The sequence below is a fragment of the Ranitomeya variabilis genome, chromosome 5 (assembly GCF_051348905.1).
Source record: "Ranitomeya variabilis isolate aRanVar5 chromosome 5, aRanVar5.hap1, whole genome shotgun sequence".
Lineage (NCBI taxonomy): Eukaryota > Metazoa > Chordata > Amphibia > Anura > Dendrobatidae > Ranitomeya > Ranitomeya variabilis.
The window spans coordinates 498,312,815-498,326,474 of NC_135236.1; the positions used below are offsets into that span (position 1 = coordinate 498,312,815).

The following is a 13,660-nucleotide window of genomic DNA, read 5'->3' on the forward strand; positions in this document are numbered from 1 at the left end:
AGTCAAGTTTACCAATCTGTATTATCCCCTTTTCTTTTTACAACAGTCTGTGAATGTTCCTCTTTGCAATATGGAGCTTTAACCTGCATTTGTCGGTTGCATGGCGAACTGTGTTCACAGACCATGATTTCTGGAAGCATTTCTGACCGAATCATGCCTGTTTTTGCATGACCAAATCATGATTTTTGCATGACCGAATCATGCCTGTTTTTAATGCAGTGCACCAAGCATCCAATATTGATCTTTGGCTTTCTTCCTTGCACACATGGATTTCTCCAGAAACTCTGACTCTTTTCATGATATGGGCTGTAGCTGGTGGGATTCCTGAAATTGTTCCACAATTTTTAGACGCAGTTTACAGATGATTGAAGCTCTGACCATCTTTGCTTCTGAGAGACTCTGCCTCTGTAATATTCTCTTGTCATACACAGCCATGTGAGTTTATCAGTACCGCTTACTGTTCCAGCCTTTTGCTAACCCTAACCCCAACTTTTTTGAGACGTGTTGCTGCCATCAATTTCTAAATGAGTTAATTTTTTTCAAATGAAATGGAAAAATTACTAATTTTCAACTTCTCATCTGTATTTAAGTTCTGTTGTGAAGAAAATTACTGTAAAACATTTCCCAATCATTGTGTTTTTGCTTTCTTTACATTTTACACAGCATCTCAACTTTTTTAGAATTGTGGCTGTAGAGCTAGCTAGTCTCATGACATGCTAATTTCAATATAAGGTTTATACAGACTTTTTTTTTTTTTTTTTTTAAAGAAACAGATTTTAAGAGCATAATAAAAGGAAAGGTACATATCTTTGAAGGTGCAGCATAAACATACCTCTCCCACTACCCTCACAACCTTCCCCAACCTTACCCTCTTCCCTAACTTCTCCGCACTCATTTAGTAAGTCAAGGTTTCAGGGTATAGGAGTGGATCTGCTGACTGTCTGAAGAAGGTACCACTGAGTGTTTATACAGACATTCTTATGTGAATTTTCAAAGGAAGTACACTGGCCTCATCAGGTCTAAGTGATTTATTTAATCATATTTGCAGTTTCTATTATGAAATTGGGAGATTGTAGCTCGACTCTACATACTAGTCTATATTATAATATAAAGTGAGTAATGCAATACCATTACAAGATACTTATCTGATATATTTCTGCATATAAACAAGCAAAGATTTGAGTAACATATATGAATATAATAGGGCACCTGCATATGTTACTGCCATAGAGCAATCATTATAATCACAACCAACTGCAGGGGTTCTGTATATCATGGTGATCATAGTCTGAGAGGGGCCATTCAGCAATTGACATAACATTATGACCCTATATTAAAAACATCATTGATGATTGGTCTTTATAATGGCGTTGTCTTGCAACACTTCAAGCTCCAGACAACTCCATGTTATATATGGAGGATTTGTCACTTCTGTTATCAGATTTGATAAATGTCACAAGCCAACACATGGTGCCACATTAAAATCAGCCCACGTACTGAAAACTGATCACTGTGTACATATATCCATATTGCCGTCGCAATTTAAAATGATCTTTTAGTTCATTAAATATTTACCCAAGTCCTTGCCAAATCCAGACTGTTTAAATCCTCCGAATGGTGCCGCAACGTCAGTTTTGTTGTAGGTGTTGATAAAAACAGTTCCTGCTTCCAGCTTCTCGCTCACATACATGGCCTTACTAATGTCTCTTGTGAAAACTCCGGATGCTAGCCCATATTCTGTGTTATTGGCTCGTGCTAGTACTCCATCAATGTCGCTGTATAAGACAAAAATAAAAATGGTCATATCAAAGCAGTCTGCATCTAAGGCCTGTTTAGCAGGTTATAGGATGTGGATTTAGGACACTTTTGGAGCAATTTTTTTTTTACTTAGTTGTATTTATAAATTTACTTAATCTCATTTAAAAATAATTATTGCAATTGGGTTTTTAGAAAAAAAAAATTATCATCTATAGTCTCAGGACTGCACTGTCTATTGCGGAGTGCAGAATGAGTTCACTAAGCATCTGGTCCATCCCTAGGCTTGTTCTGGCTTGGAGTTTGTAATTGTTTTATTTGTCTTTTCTGAGCCGTTTTTAACTAATTCATGGCCACATCAAGGGTCTGTAATCATAAATCAACACAAAAGCTCTTCAGTACAAGACGGATAAAAAAAAGTTGCAAACTACATGTGGAATATGCTCACTGATGGATTTATATTTAACTCATTCTGCAGCCGGCAATATAGCGTTCAAACAAACTATAAAGGGCAATTATTTTTATGAGATCCGATTGGAAAAAATGATTTTCACCCCAAAACAAATGTCCCCAAAGTTATCCATATCTTCTAACAGTGAGTATGTAACAGCCTCAATGCTGCATAAAACTTTGCCAGCATGCGGTTTGCGGATGATTTTGTTTAAGTGCTCCAGAAATATAGGCCACGCAAGAGTAAAGTTTATGGGGAAGTTGGGTATATAACATCTGGTTGCTTTGCTCACGGTTATGCCATGTGTATGGCCAGCTCTAACTACCCTGTGCAATTTCCTTTTTAAGGTGATCATTAACTCTGTAGAACACAATAATATTTTCCAATATATCTGGAAAATGATTTTATGTCAACCAAATAAGAAGACATACCCATCTTTAAATTTGGAGATGACCATTACTGGTCCAAAGGATTCTTCTTCTGCTATGTACATATAGTCTTCCACATTTGTGAATACAGTGGGTTCCATGAAGAAACCTAAAATGTTTGAGAATCAAGGTGTTTATGATCAGATAAAACCAGTATTCCATTTTCGTATACTTTATTTTCTAAATGATTCAGTCACCAATAGAAATGATGTAATTACAATTTTCCCAACAGTTCATAAAACACAATAAGAGTTGATTCGCTCATTTTTTTTCCAAATCTAAAACTTAACATACCAATTCCCTAACGTATCCTAGAAACCATGTTTTTCACCTGGCCGAGGCACTTGTCTGGCTCCATAAACCAAAGTTGCTCCTTCCTTGACTCCAGTTTCGCAGTATTCCAGCAGCTTGTCTAAGTGTGCTTTGTGGTTCTGAGGTCCATGGTCGGTAGACCTGTCCAGAGGGTCTCCTATCTTCATCTTCTTAATTTCTTCCACCTGAAGAATTGACAGAATGCTTTGTAATACATTTTATTCAATATTCAAAAGCAAGCACGGGGAAACTGGAGAAGCCCTCACCATAAGGCAGTGTTCCCCAACTTCGGTCCTCAAGAGCCACCAACAGGTCATGTTTTCAGGATTTCCTTAGTATTGCAAAGGTGATAATTGCATCACCTGGACAGCAAAAGCACAAAAAGAGGATTCAAAGATCCTCCAGAAATAGAAAATACAGCAAAACAAGGCAGAGATGCTTACCTGCCTAGGCCACCAAACAAATGCACTCTCAGGATGCAGTGGACCCATGTGGTAGAAAAAACACAGGTGCAGCATAACCGATGAAGCAGCCACTCACAACCTACCAAATTAATGGAGGGGGTGGCTGCTTGGCACATTGCTGCACATAAAAGACTTGTATGCGGCGCTGTTCACACAATGGAGATGCACAGCATCCAGGCAAGCCTAGTAGTGACACCCTTCTATTAGATCAGGCGGGCCTGCCCAGCGCTATCCAAATGCACCCCATGTGAACAGACACCACAGTTTACAAGACAAAAATGGGCCCAACTGCACCCTGGAAAAAAAGTGCAAAAAACACGTAAAAAAAAAATAAATTCTATGTAAGGTATTGGTTAATATTTTGGCCAAAATACGGAAGCTCATGACCCGCGTCAAGGGTCCCCATGCTCATGAGTTCTAACTCTAAACAGCAAAAGCACAAAAAGAGGATTCAAAGATCCTCCAAAAAACAGCGCCGCATACAAGTCTTTTATGTGCAGCAATGTGCCAAGCAGCCACCCCCTCCATTAATTTGGTAGGTTGTGAGTGGCTGCTTCATCGGTTATGCTGCACCTGTGTTTTTTCTACAACATGGGTCCACTGCATCCTGAGAGTGCATTTGTTTGGTGGCCTAGGCAGGTAAGCATCTCTGCCTTGTTTTGCTGTATTTTCTATTTTTGGAGGATCTTTGAATCCTCTTTTTGTGCTTTTGCTGTTTAGAGTTAGGACTCATGAGCATGGGGACCCCTGACGCGGGTCATGAGCTTCCGTATTTTGGCCAAAATATTAACCAATACCTCACATAGAATTTTTTTTTTTTTATGTGTTTTTTGCACTTTTTTTTCAGGGTGCAGTTGGGCCCATTTTTGTCTTGTAAACTGTGGTGTCTGTTCACATGGGGTGCATTTGGATAGCGCTGGGCAGGCCCGCCTGATCTAATAGAAGGGTGTCACTACTAGGCTTGCCTGGATGCTGTGCATCTCCAGTGAACAGCGCCGCATACAAGTCTTTTATGTGCAGCAATGTGCCAAGCAGCCACCCCCTCCATTTAATTTGGTAGGTTGTGAGTGGCTGCTTCATCGGTTATGCTGCACCTGTGTTTTTTCTACCACATGGGTCCACTGCATCCTGAGAGTGCATTTGTTTGGTGGCCTAGGCAGGTAAGCATCTCTGCCTTGTTTTGCTGTATTTTCCATCACCTGGACAGGCAAGCATTCAGTCACCTGTGCAATGCTAAGGAAATCCTAAAAACATGACCTGTTGGTGGCTCTTGAGGACCGAAGTTAGGGAACACTGCCATAAGGGGATGAAGTTTATTCTAATGTATTCATAGTTTATTTTCAGAAAGTTAACACAATACAAAGTGAATAATAATGAACAAAAGAAAATGATTGCAAACTAACCACAGATCTTATGTGGATGTAGGCCTGTGCAAATCCTTCTGTCTCTTCATGTAATTCCAGACATGCTCTATGATATTGAAATCAGAGCTCTGTGGGACCATATCATCACTTCCAGGACTTCTTGTTTATTCTGCAGTAGGACAACAACCCCAAACACACAGGGAATGCCATTAAGGACTATCTTCCACGTAAAGGGAAAAAAAGGAGTCCTGGAAGTGATGATATGGCCCACACATCACCATGATCTCAACATCATTGTGTCAGTGTCAATTTTCATCAGCGATGGGGAACCTTTTTTCTGCCAAGGACCATTTGGATATTTCTACCATCCTTCGAGGACCATACAAAATTATCACCTTAAAAATTACCTTGCTACATTTGGTCAAACATTTAATTAACTCACCCCTAAGGTGATGGCTGTGGCAGCTTCTCTTTGGTACAGCTGTACTGTTAGGTGGTATGGACGATTTTGCTACTCGTAACTACTTTTCCAGGTTTCCGTCAATATGGAGTGCAGGTGACTCCTCTCATGATAAGTTTTGTAAATAATTTGCAGCAGTGAGTCGTACCGAACACAGATGTATGTTGCACTGTATGTCTAGTTACAGTGGGAAATCCATCACTGCTCACATTATATTTATAAACCTCAAACAGTGGGAACTTTGCAGTATCCATCACACAAGAGACACAGACTGCTGTAAATACATCACAAAGGATACACCGAAACTGCTGTATATACATCACATAGGATACACAGACTTCTGTATATACATCACATAGGAGACACCAATGCTGCTGTTGCTGTATATACATCACACAGGAGACAATGAGGCTGCCATACATATATCACATAGGAGACACTGCGGCTGGGCATACACATGACAGGGGACACAGTGGCTGGGGCATACACATGACAGGAAACACCTGGCGTTTACGGCCCACGGACGAGAGGTTCTCCACCCCTGGTTTACCTGAAGAGATAGAAGGATTTGCACAAGTCTACATCCAAAGAAGATCAGTGTTTCCCCCCATGTATTATACAACCTTGGGTGCCATTATCTTGGACACCATTCCTATTGATAGTTGGTATTGCATAGATATTGTATATTCCCATAGCTGCAGCTCCACATTATGTTTATGACATAGGGTTTCTTTATTTGAATGTGTGGTTTCCTATTACATGTTCTTTTTCCACTTAACCTACCTCATACCTAATCTTTAGATATTGTTGTGACATTTTTATATGATGTTTGTCATTTTTGGGGCATTGTTTAAACAATTTGTTATTGGAAATTTTGTCTATGTATCTGATTGATGTCAGTTTGTTTCCCTTGCAGAGCTGCAGTGATATCTGTATACAACTAACACTGCTGTTATGTGCGGTTCACATTATATATAAGGTACAGTGTACTATACAAAACTAGGCTCATAAAGGCAAGATATTATCTAGTTTGATTTCTTATGTGTAGTTTCAAAATTCAAGGTTGTTTTAATGTTATTTAGTGCTATTCAAAATGTTTCCAGTGAAACTCAATTGGTTCTGCTCACGTTCATTCAAAAGTGTTCTGACTACTGACTGATAGCTACTTTTGTGATCCACTTAGAAGTATATGCACCACCTAAATATCATTTAAAATAGCATCTAAACTTTATAGTAGACATTTTAAAAATGATGATCAAGGGAAAATGCACACAAACTGCTTAGATAACATTATAGTGTACACTTACCACTCTTCTAACAAATTCATCATGTATAGATTCTTCAACAAAAAGCCTACCAGCTGCAATGCAGTTTTCCCCTTTGTTGAAGTATACTGCTCCCATACCCTGTAATAAAAAAAAAAAAAAGAGAGAACATAATCAATGGGCATTTGGATACTAAAATAGTCAACCTCTTCTGCTGTCTTTTCCATAAAATGTTCTGCAAAAAAACATATACCGGTACATTAAAAAGGTATTCCCATCGCATACTTTTATGGCACATCTGCAGGATATGTTTAATAACAGTGGGACTCGTCAAAAGGACCTGCATCTGTCTCAAAAAGATGGCCCCGTTGGGCATTGTTAGTAAAGAAGCGGTTGGAATTTCTCACACAAATGCCCGTTAAAAGTTTAGATTATTCACATAACTTTTCACAAAATGAAACATTGTGTTTACATGACTTGTATTATGCATTTTTCACATTCATGTTTCATCGCTAGTTTTCATTTGTTTTTGAGCTACTGGATGGAGACATTGGCCACAAATCAACAAGATAAATGTTAAGTCAAAGACTGCAATAGGATTTCTGGTGAAGGAATGTCACAGCTCATTATCAATTAGATAAGCTGCGGTATCAAGCCTCAGCTTTGCCAGTTTTAGTGGAGCTGAGCAAACCTGGCAAGAAAATAATAATAATAATTTTATTTATATAGCGCCAACATATTCCGCAGCGCTTTACAAATTATAGAGGGGACTTGTACAGACAATTTTAGCACAACTCCTCGTTTCGCAAAAATGTTGACATTTTCAAAGCTCTTTTTTTTTCTTTTAAACTATCTCTATTTGATGAGACAAAACAGATATACAAATTATTGTCATCGAATCTCCATAACATGAACCAACCAGTACAGTAGTCCACATCATCATAACTGTCGAATGCTTCCCATTACTGTTTTTTTTAACGACAATTAATTCAACAGATTCTATTTTTAACTCAACATGCAAAAAAATACAAAACACTGTGCATAAATCCATATATGAATAGATGTAAATGTGTGAATCCATTAGACATTTGTAGTAATCTTGTTGTCCCCTTAAGTTGCTCCATATTATACCATGAAGTATGTCAAAATACTTTCATCATAGAGTGCTACAGTTGGAAGGGACCTCCAGGGTCATCGTGTCCAACTCACTGCTTAATGCAGGATTCACTACAGTTGTGCTCAAAACTTTAAATGCCCCGGCAGAATTTTTGCTTTCTTGGCCTTTTTTCAGAGCATATGAATGATAACAATCAAAACTTTTTCTCCACTCATGGTTAGTGGTTGGGTAAAGCCATTTATTGTCAAACTACTGTGTTTTCTCTTTATAAATCATATTAACAACCCAAAACATCCAAATGACCCTGATCAAAAGTTTACATACCCCATTTCTTAATACCGTGTATTGCCCCCTTTAACATCAATGACAGCTTGAAGTCTTTTGTGGTAATTGTGGATGAGGTTCTTTATTTTCACAGATGGTTAAGCTGCCCACTCTTCTTGGCAAAAAGCCTCCAGTTCCTGTAAATTCCTGGGCTGTCTAGCATGAACTGTGCGCTTGAGATCTCCCCAGAGTGGCTCAATGATATTGAGGGGAAGAAACTGAGATGGCCACTCCAGGACCTTCACTTTATTCTGCTGTAGCCAATGACAGGTCGACTTGGCCTTGTGTTTTCGATCATTGTCATGTTGGAACGTCCAAATATGTCCCATGCACAGCTTTTGGGCTGATGAGTGCAAACTTGCCTCCAGTATTTGCTGATAACGTGCTGCATTTATCTTTCCTTAAACTTTGACCAAGTTTCCTGTGCCTTTGTAGATGACACATCCCCAAACCATCGGCGATCCAGTAGGAATGCTGTTCCTTTCATCATAGGCCTTGTTGACCTCTCTACAAATGTAATGTTTATGGTTGTGAATAAAAAGTTCAATTTTGGTCTCACTACTCCAAATTACCTTGTTCCAGAAGTTTTGAGGTTTGTCTCTGTGCTGTTTTGGTATTGTAGGCGAAATACTATGTGGCACTTGCGCAGTAATGGCTTTCTTCTCTCGACTCGACCATACAGCCCATTTTACTTCAAGTGCCTCCTTATTGTGCATCTTGAAAACAGCGACACCGCTAGTTTTCAGAGAGTCCTGTATTTCAGCTGATGTTATTTGTGGATTTTTCTTTGAATTACGAACAATTTTCCTGGCAGTTGTGGATGACATTTTTGTTGGTCTACCTGACCGGGGTTTTTTGTTTTTACAGAGAGCCCCTGATTTTCCATTTGTTAATCACAGTTTGAATGCTGCTGACTGGCATTATCAGTTCCTTGGATATCTTTTTGTATCCCTTTCCTTTTTTATACAGTTCAACTACCTTTTCTCGTAGATCCATTGACAATTCTTTTGCTTTCCCCATGACTCATCCAGCCACTGACAATTCTGGATTGTGAAAAATGCAAGAATCTGTCTGGATCCTAGAAACTCACTCAGCCTTTATGCACACACACTGATTACAAGCAAACAGGTCACAGGTGAGGATGTTACCTTTAGTAGCCATTCAAACCCATTTGTATCAACTTCTGTGCATGTTATCAGGTCAAAATCACCAGGGTATGTGAACTTTTGATCAGGGTCATTTGGATGTTTTTGGGTGTCATGATTTAAAATGAGAAAACACAGTAGTTTGACAATAAATGGCTTCACCCAACCACTAACCATGAGTGGAGAAAAAGATTTGGTGTTATGATTCATATTCTCTGAAAAAAGGCCAAGAAAGCAAAAATTCTGCCAGGGAATGTAAACTTTTGAGCACAACTGTAGACCATCTGAAACAGATTTCTGTCCAGCCTCTGTTTGAAGACTTCCATTGAAAGAGAACTCACCACCTCTCGTGCCAGCCTGTTCCTCTCATTGATCATCTGTACAGTTAAACTTTTTTTTTAATATCTAATCTGTATCTTCTCCCTTTCTGTTTCATTCCATTGCTTCTCATGTTTCCATGTGCAAATGAGAATAAGGGTGATCCCTCTACAGCAGCGTTCCCCAAGTCCGGTCCTCAAGAGCCACCAACAGGTCATGTTTTCAGGATTTCTTTAGTATTGCACAGGTGATGGAATTATTGCCTGTCCAGGTGATGCAATTATCACCTGTGCAATACTAAGGAAATCCTGAAAACATGACCTATTGGTGGCTCTTGAGGACCGACTTGGGGAACACTGCTCTACAGTGACATCCCTTCAAATATTTGTAGACAGCTATTAAGTCTCCTCTTAAGGCCCCGTCTCACATAGCGATTTACCAACGATCACGACCAGCGATACGACCTGGCCGTGATCGTTGGTAAGTCGTTGTGTGGTCGCTGGGGAGCTGTCACACAGACAGCTCTCTCCAGCGACCAACGATCAGGGGAACGACTTCGGCATCGTTGAAACTGTCTTCAACGATGCTGAAGTCCCCCTGCAGCACCCGGGTAACCAGGGTAAACATCGGGTTACTAAGCGCAGGGCCGCGCTTAGTAACCCGATGTTTACCCTGGTTACCAAAAAAAACAAACAGTACATACTCACCATCTGATGTCCGTCAGGTCCCTTGCCGTCTGCTTCCTGCTCTGACTGAGTGCCGCCGTACAGTGAGAGCAGAGCGCAGTGGTGACGTCACCGCTGTGCTGTGCTCTCACTGTACGGCGGCACTCAGTCAGAGCAGGAAGCAGACGGCAAGGGACCTGACGGACATCAGATGGTGAGTATGTACTGTTTGGTTTTTTTTACATTTACGCTGGTAACCAGGGTAAACATCGGGTTACTAAGCGCGGCCCTGCGCTTAGTAACCCGATGTTTACCCTGGTTACCAGTGAAGACATCGCTGGATCGGTGTCACACACACCGATTCAGCGATATCAGCGGGACCTCAACGACCAAAAAAAGGTCCAGGCCATTCCAACACGACCAGCGATCTCGCAGCAGGGGCCTGGTCGCTGGTACATGTCACACATAGCGAGATCGCTACTGAGGTCGCTGTTGCGTCACAAAACTTGTGACTCAGCAGCGATCTCGCTAGCGATCTCGCTATGTGAGACGGGGCCTTTAGCCTTCTATTTTGCAAGCTAAACACTCCCAGATCTTTTAACCGTTCCTCATAGGACATAGTTTCCAGTCAGCTCACCATCCTGGTAGCTCTTCTCTGAACAGCAACATTCTCTACTGGCAGGCGATACAAAATCTGAAGCACTACTGTCTGAGCCATGTAATATAATGGTAAATGCTTAGTATCAGTGGCAAAGGAATGGGGCTGAGCAGCAGTACCATGCACAGGCACTTGTACAGAACAGCTGCTATGCCTATAGGATTTCAGGGATCAGACGTCACATTCTCATGACCTTCCCCAAGAAACATCACTTTATTACACAATGTGATTTGTGTTGTGAACTCTATTTTTGGGCTCCCTCTAGTGGTCACAAGCGGTACTGTGTAGTGTTGTCTTTCTGCAGGTTGGCAGCATCTGCTGGTTCGTTATCCTTGGCTGGTTTCCTATTTAGCTCACCTGGATACTCAGTTCCTTGCCTGCTATCAATGTATTCAGTGCTCTTCAGATTCCTTGTGACTACCTTGCTCCCAGTCTCTCCAAGACAAGCTAAGTTTTTGTTTGTTCATTTTTTGATTATCAGCATTCATCATGTTTCTTGTCCAGCTTGCTAAAATGTGATTTCCTCGCTTGCTGGTTGCTCTAGGGGACTGAGTTTCTCCCCCCACACCGTTAGTTGGTGCGGGGGTTCTGGAAATCTCAGTGTGGATATTTTGTAAGGGTTTTTTACTGACCGCACAGACCCCTTTTCTATTTTCTGCTATCTAGTATTAGTGGGCCTCATTTGCTGAATCTGCTTTCACCCCTGTGTATGTGCCTTCCTCTTACCTCACCGTTATTATTTGTTGGGGGCTTCTATATCTTTGGGGATTATTTCTCTGGAGGCAAGTGAGGTCTTTCTCTCTCTCTAGGGGTAGTTAGTTCCTCAGGCTGGCTCGAGACGTCTAAGATTTTAGGTACGTTCACCGGCTACTTCTAGTGTGTTTGGATAGGTTCAGATTTGCGGTCAGTCCAGTTTGCCACCTCCCTAGAGCTTGTCCTATGTTTGTTACTTAGCTGGAGTAATTTGTGATCCTCAACCACTAAGGATCATAACAGATTTGGTACTATTACTGTATCTAGAATAGATAATGTTTTATGTGCGTCTGTATGTGAATAATTTACTACTGTGAGGGTCACACCGCTATGTGAAGATGCATTGGCACAATTGTGACTATGTTTTCTTTGCATAACTGACTCAAAGCTATATTTTAACATTTAACTGTATGCTCTTCTAAATTATTTTAGCTGCTCTAATATTAAATTAATGGGTGAATATGCTCACCATTCTCACAGCTTTGTCAAGATCACAGTCATTGAAGATGATCAGAGGAGATTTACCACCAAGTTCCAGTGACACCTTTTTCAGATTGCTGAGAGCACAACTATAAAACACAGAAGAACAAATGTACAGTATACAGCAAGGGATAATGGTAAATATACAGTATATGTATATGAACGAAGACTTCCTATAAACAAAGAAGGCTGAATATAAACATACCTTTTCATGATCTGCTTTCCTATTGGGGTGGATCCAGTAAAACCCAGCTTACGTACATCTGGATGTTCAGATAACCTCTGGCCCACTAGACCACCTATAGAAGCCAATAAAAATGATGGAGAATACCATGGTGAAGGCTTATCAGTTTACATGCACTTATTCCAGTAATGTGGTAGAAGTATAGCATTCACTCTTATGGCCTTTTCGCACTTATCATGTGTTAGCAGCTGTATAGGGGCACAAGTACTTGTCACAAGGACCCTGTGCACCATGGTATGGTGTTACACAGTAGTGAGCACAGACAGAAGATGGTCCCTGTGTAAGAACAATATATAGCCTATTTGCAGTCCAATTATTCACAAAACCACCTTCTTTAGAGGTAGAAGTGGGCCACATTACCTCTTGGGACCTGTCCGGCTGCTTAGGCTGTACCTATGGCATGTGTACACCTGGTGTTACGTGCAGCACCATATTTCACAGATATATTATTATTTCTTTATATTATTTTTTTATTTAGAATGGTATCTCTATAGGTAAGAAACACCCTATAAAGCAAGATAGATAAATAGACCCTGTTGTTCACGCTGGTCTTGATGAGGGGGTGTGTTGGAGTCAGACGCTCCTGATTAATTAAGGGGCACACACATGTTAATGAATCAGGGGCGTTAGACAAGTGTTGTGCACTGTGCTATAAATCTTACTCCACTCTGAGACTGGAATAAGATTTCTGGAGTAGAGAACACCACAGCTGGTGATGAATTAGATGAGCTACGTATCACGCTCCCAAAGCACCCTCATCCTCTTCCAGCTCTACCCATTTTGCTGGAGCTGAGAGAAACTGGCCTGAAAACAGCAACATTTGCTAAATTTTTGCACAACTCTGCAGTGCACAAAAATGTTCTGCTTTTTCAAAGCAGTTTATAGGTGAATTCTAGCAAAATCACTTTGATGAATCGGGGCCATAGTATTTTATGCATGTAGATTATGTGGGTTTGTATGTGACTCTTACCCACCATACAGAACATCTATTGAAATTGTGTTGTCATGTAAAATAAATAAATAAAATGTAAAATCAAATTGGTGATTTTTAGTGATGAGCGAGTGTGCTCGTTACTCGAGTTTTCCGAGCATGTTCAGGTGTTCTCCGAGTATCTTGGGAACCCCCACATGTGTTCAGGCTGTCTGGCAGCCACAAGTCATGCAGCTGCGGGGACTGAAACATAATCACCGAGCACGCCCAAGATACACGGAGAACAGCCGAGCGTGCTCGGAAAACTCGAGTAACGAGCACACTCGCTCATCACTAGGGATTTTACAGATTAAGATTCACTAATTATCCCTAGAGAATCATGATGTTTGTAAATCATCACAGCTAATTTAGTATAAATTACCTGATCCAGGCAGGATATTGATGACACCCTTGGGTATACCTGCTTTGGCTGCAAGTTCTGCAAATTTTAATGCTGTTAATGGAGTCACCTGAAATAAGTAAGAAT

The 13,660-nt window shown here is 40.6% G+C and overlaps 1 protein-coding gene and 1 long non-coding RNA gene across 2 annotated transcripts in view; one reads left to right on the forward strand and one right to left on the reverse strand.

Annotated features, from left to right (window-relative positions):
- ALDH1L2 (aldehyde dehydrogenase 1 family member L2) overlaps positions 1-13,660 on the reverse strand; it is a 93,549-nt gene that overhangs the window by 1,957 nt on the left and 77,932 nt on the right. Inside the window, exons 16-22 of the mRNA XM_077265670.1 lie at positions 13,556-13,643; positions 12,165-12,258; positions 11,949-12,048; positions 6,542-6,640; positions 2,966-3,131; positions 2,638-2,743; positions 1,576-1,775 (exon numbers count right to left, since the gene is read on the reverse strand). Coding sequence (XP_077121785.1) covers positions 1,576-1,775; positions 2,638-2,743; positions 2,966-3,131; positions 6,542-6,640; positions 11,949-12,048; positions 12,165-12,258; positions 13,556-13,643 — 853 coding nt within the window. The remainder of the gene's footprint in view (positions 1-1,575; positions 1,776-2,637; positions 2,744-2,965; positions 3,132-6,541; positions 6,641-11,948; positions 12,049-12,164; positions 12,259-13,555; positions 13,644-13,660) is intronic.
- LOC143776361 (uncharacterized) overlaps positions 11,989-13,660 on the forward strand; it is a 31,309-nt gene continuing 29,637 nt past the window's right edge. Inside the window, exon 1 of the long non-coding RNA XR_013215810.1 lies at positions 11,989-12,096. This is a non-coding gene — a long non-coding RNA (uncharacterized LOC143776361). The remainder of the gene's footprint in view (positions 12,097-13,660) is intronic.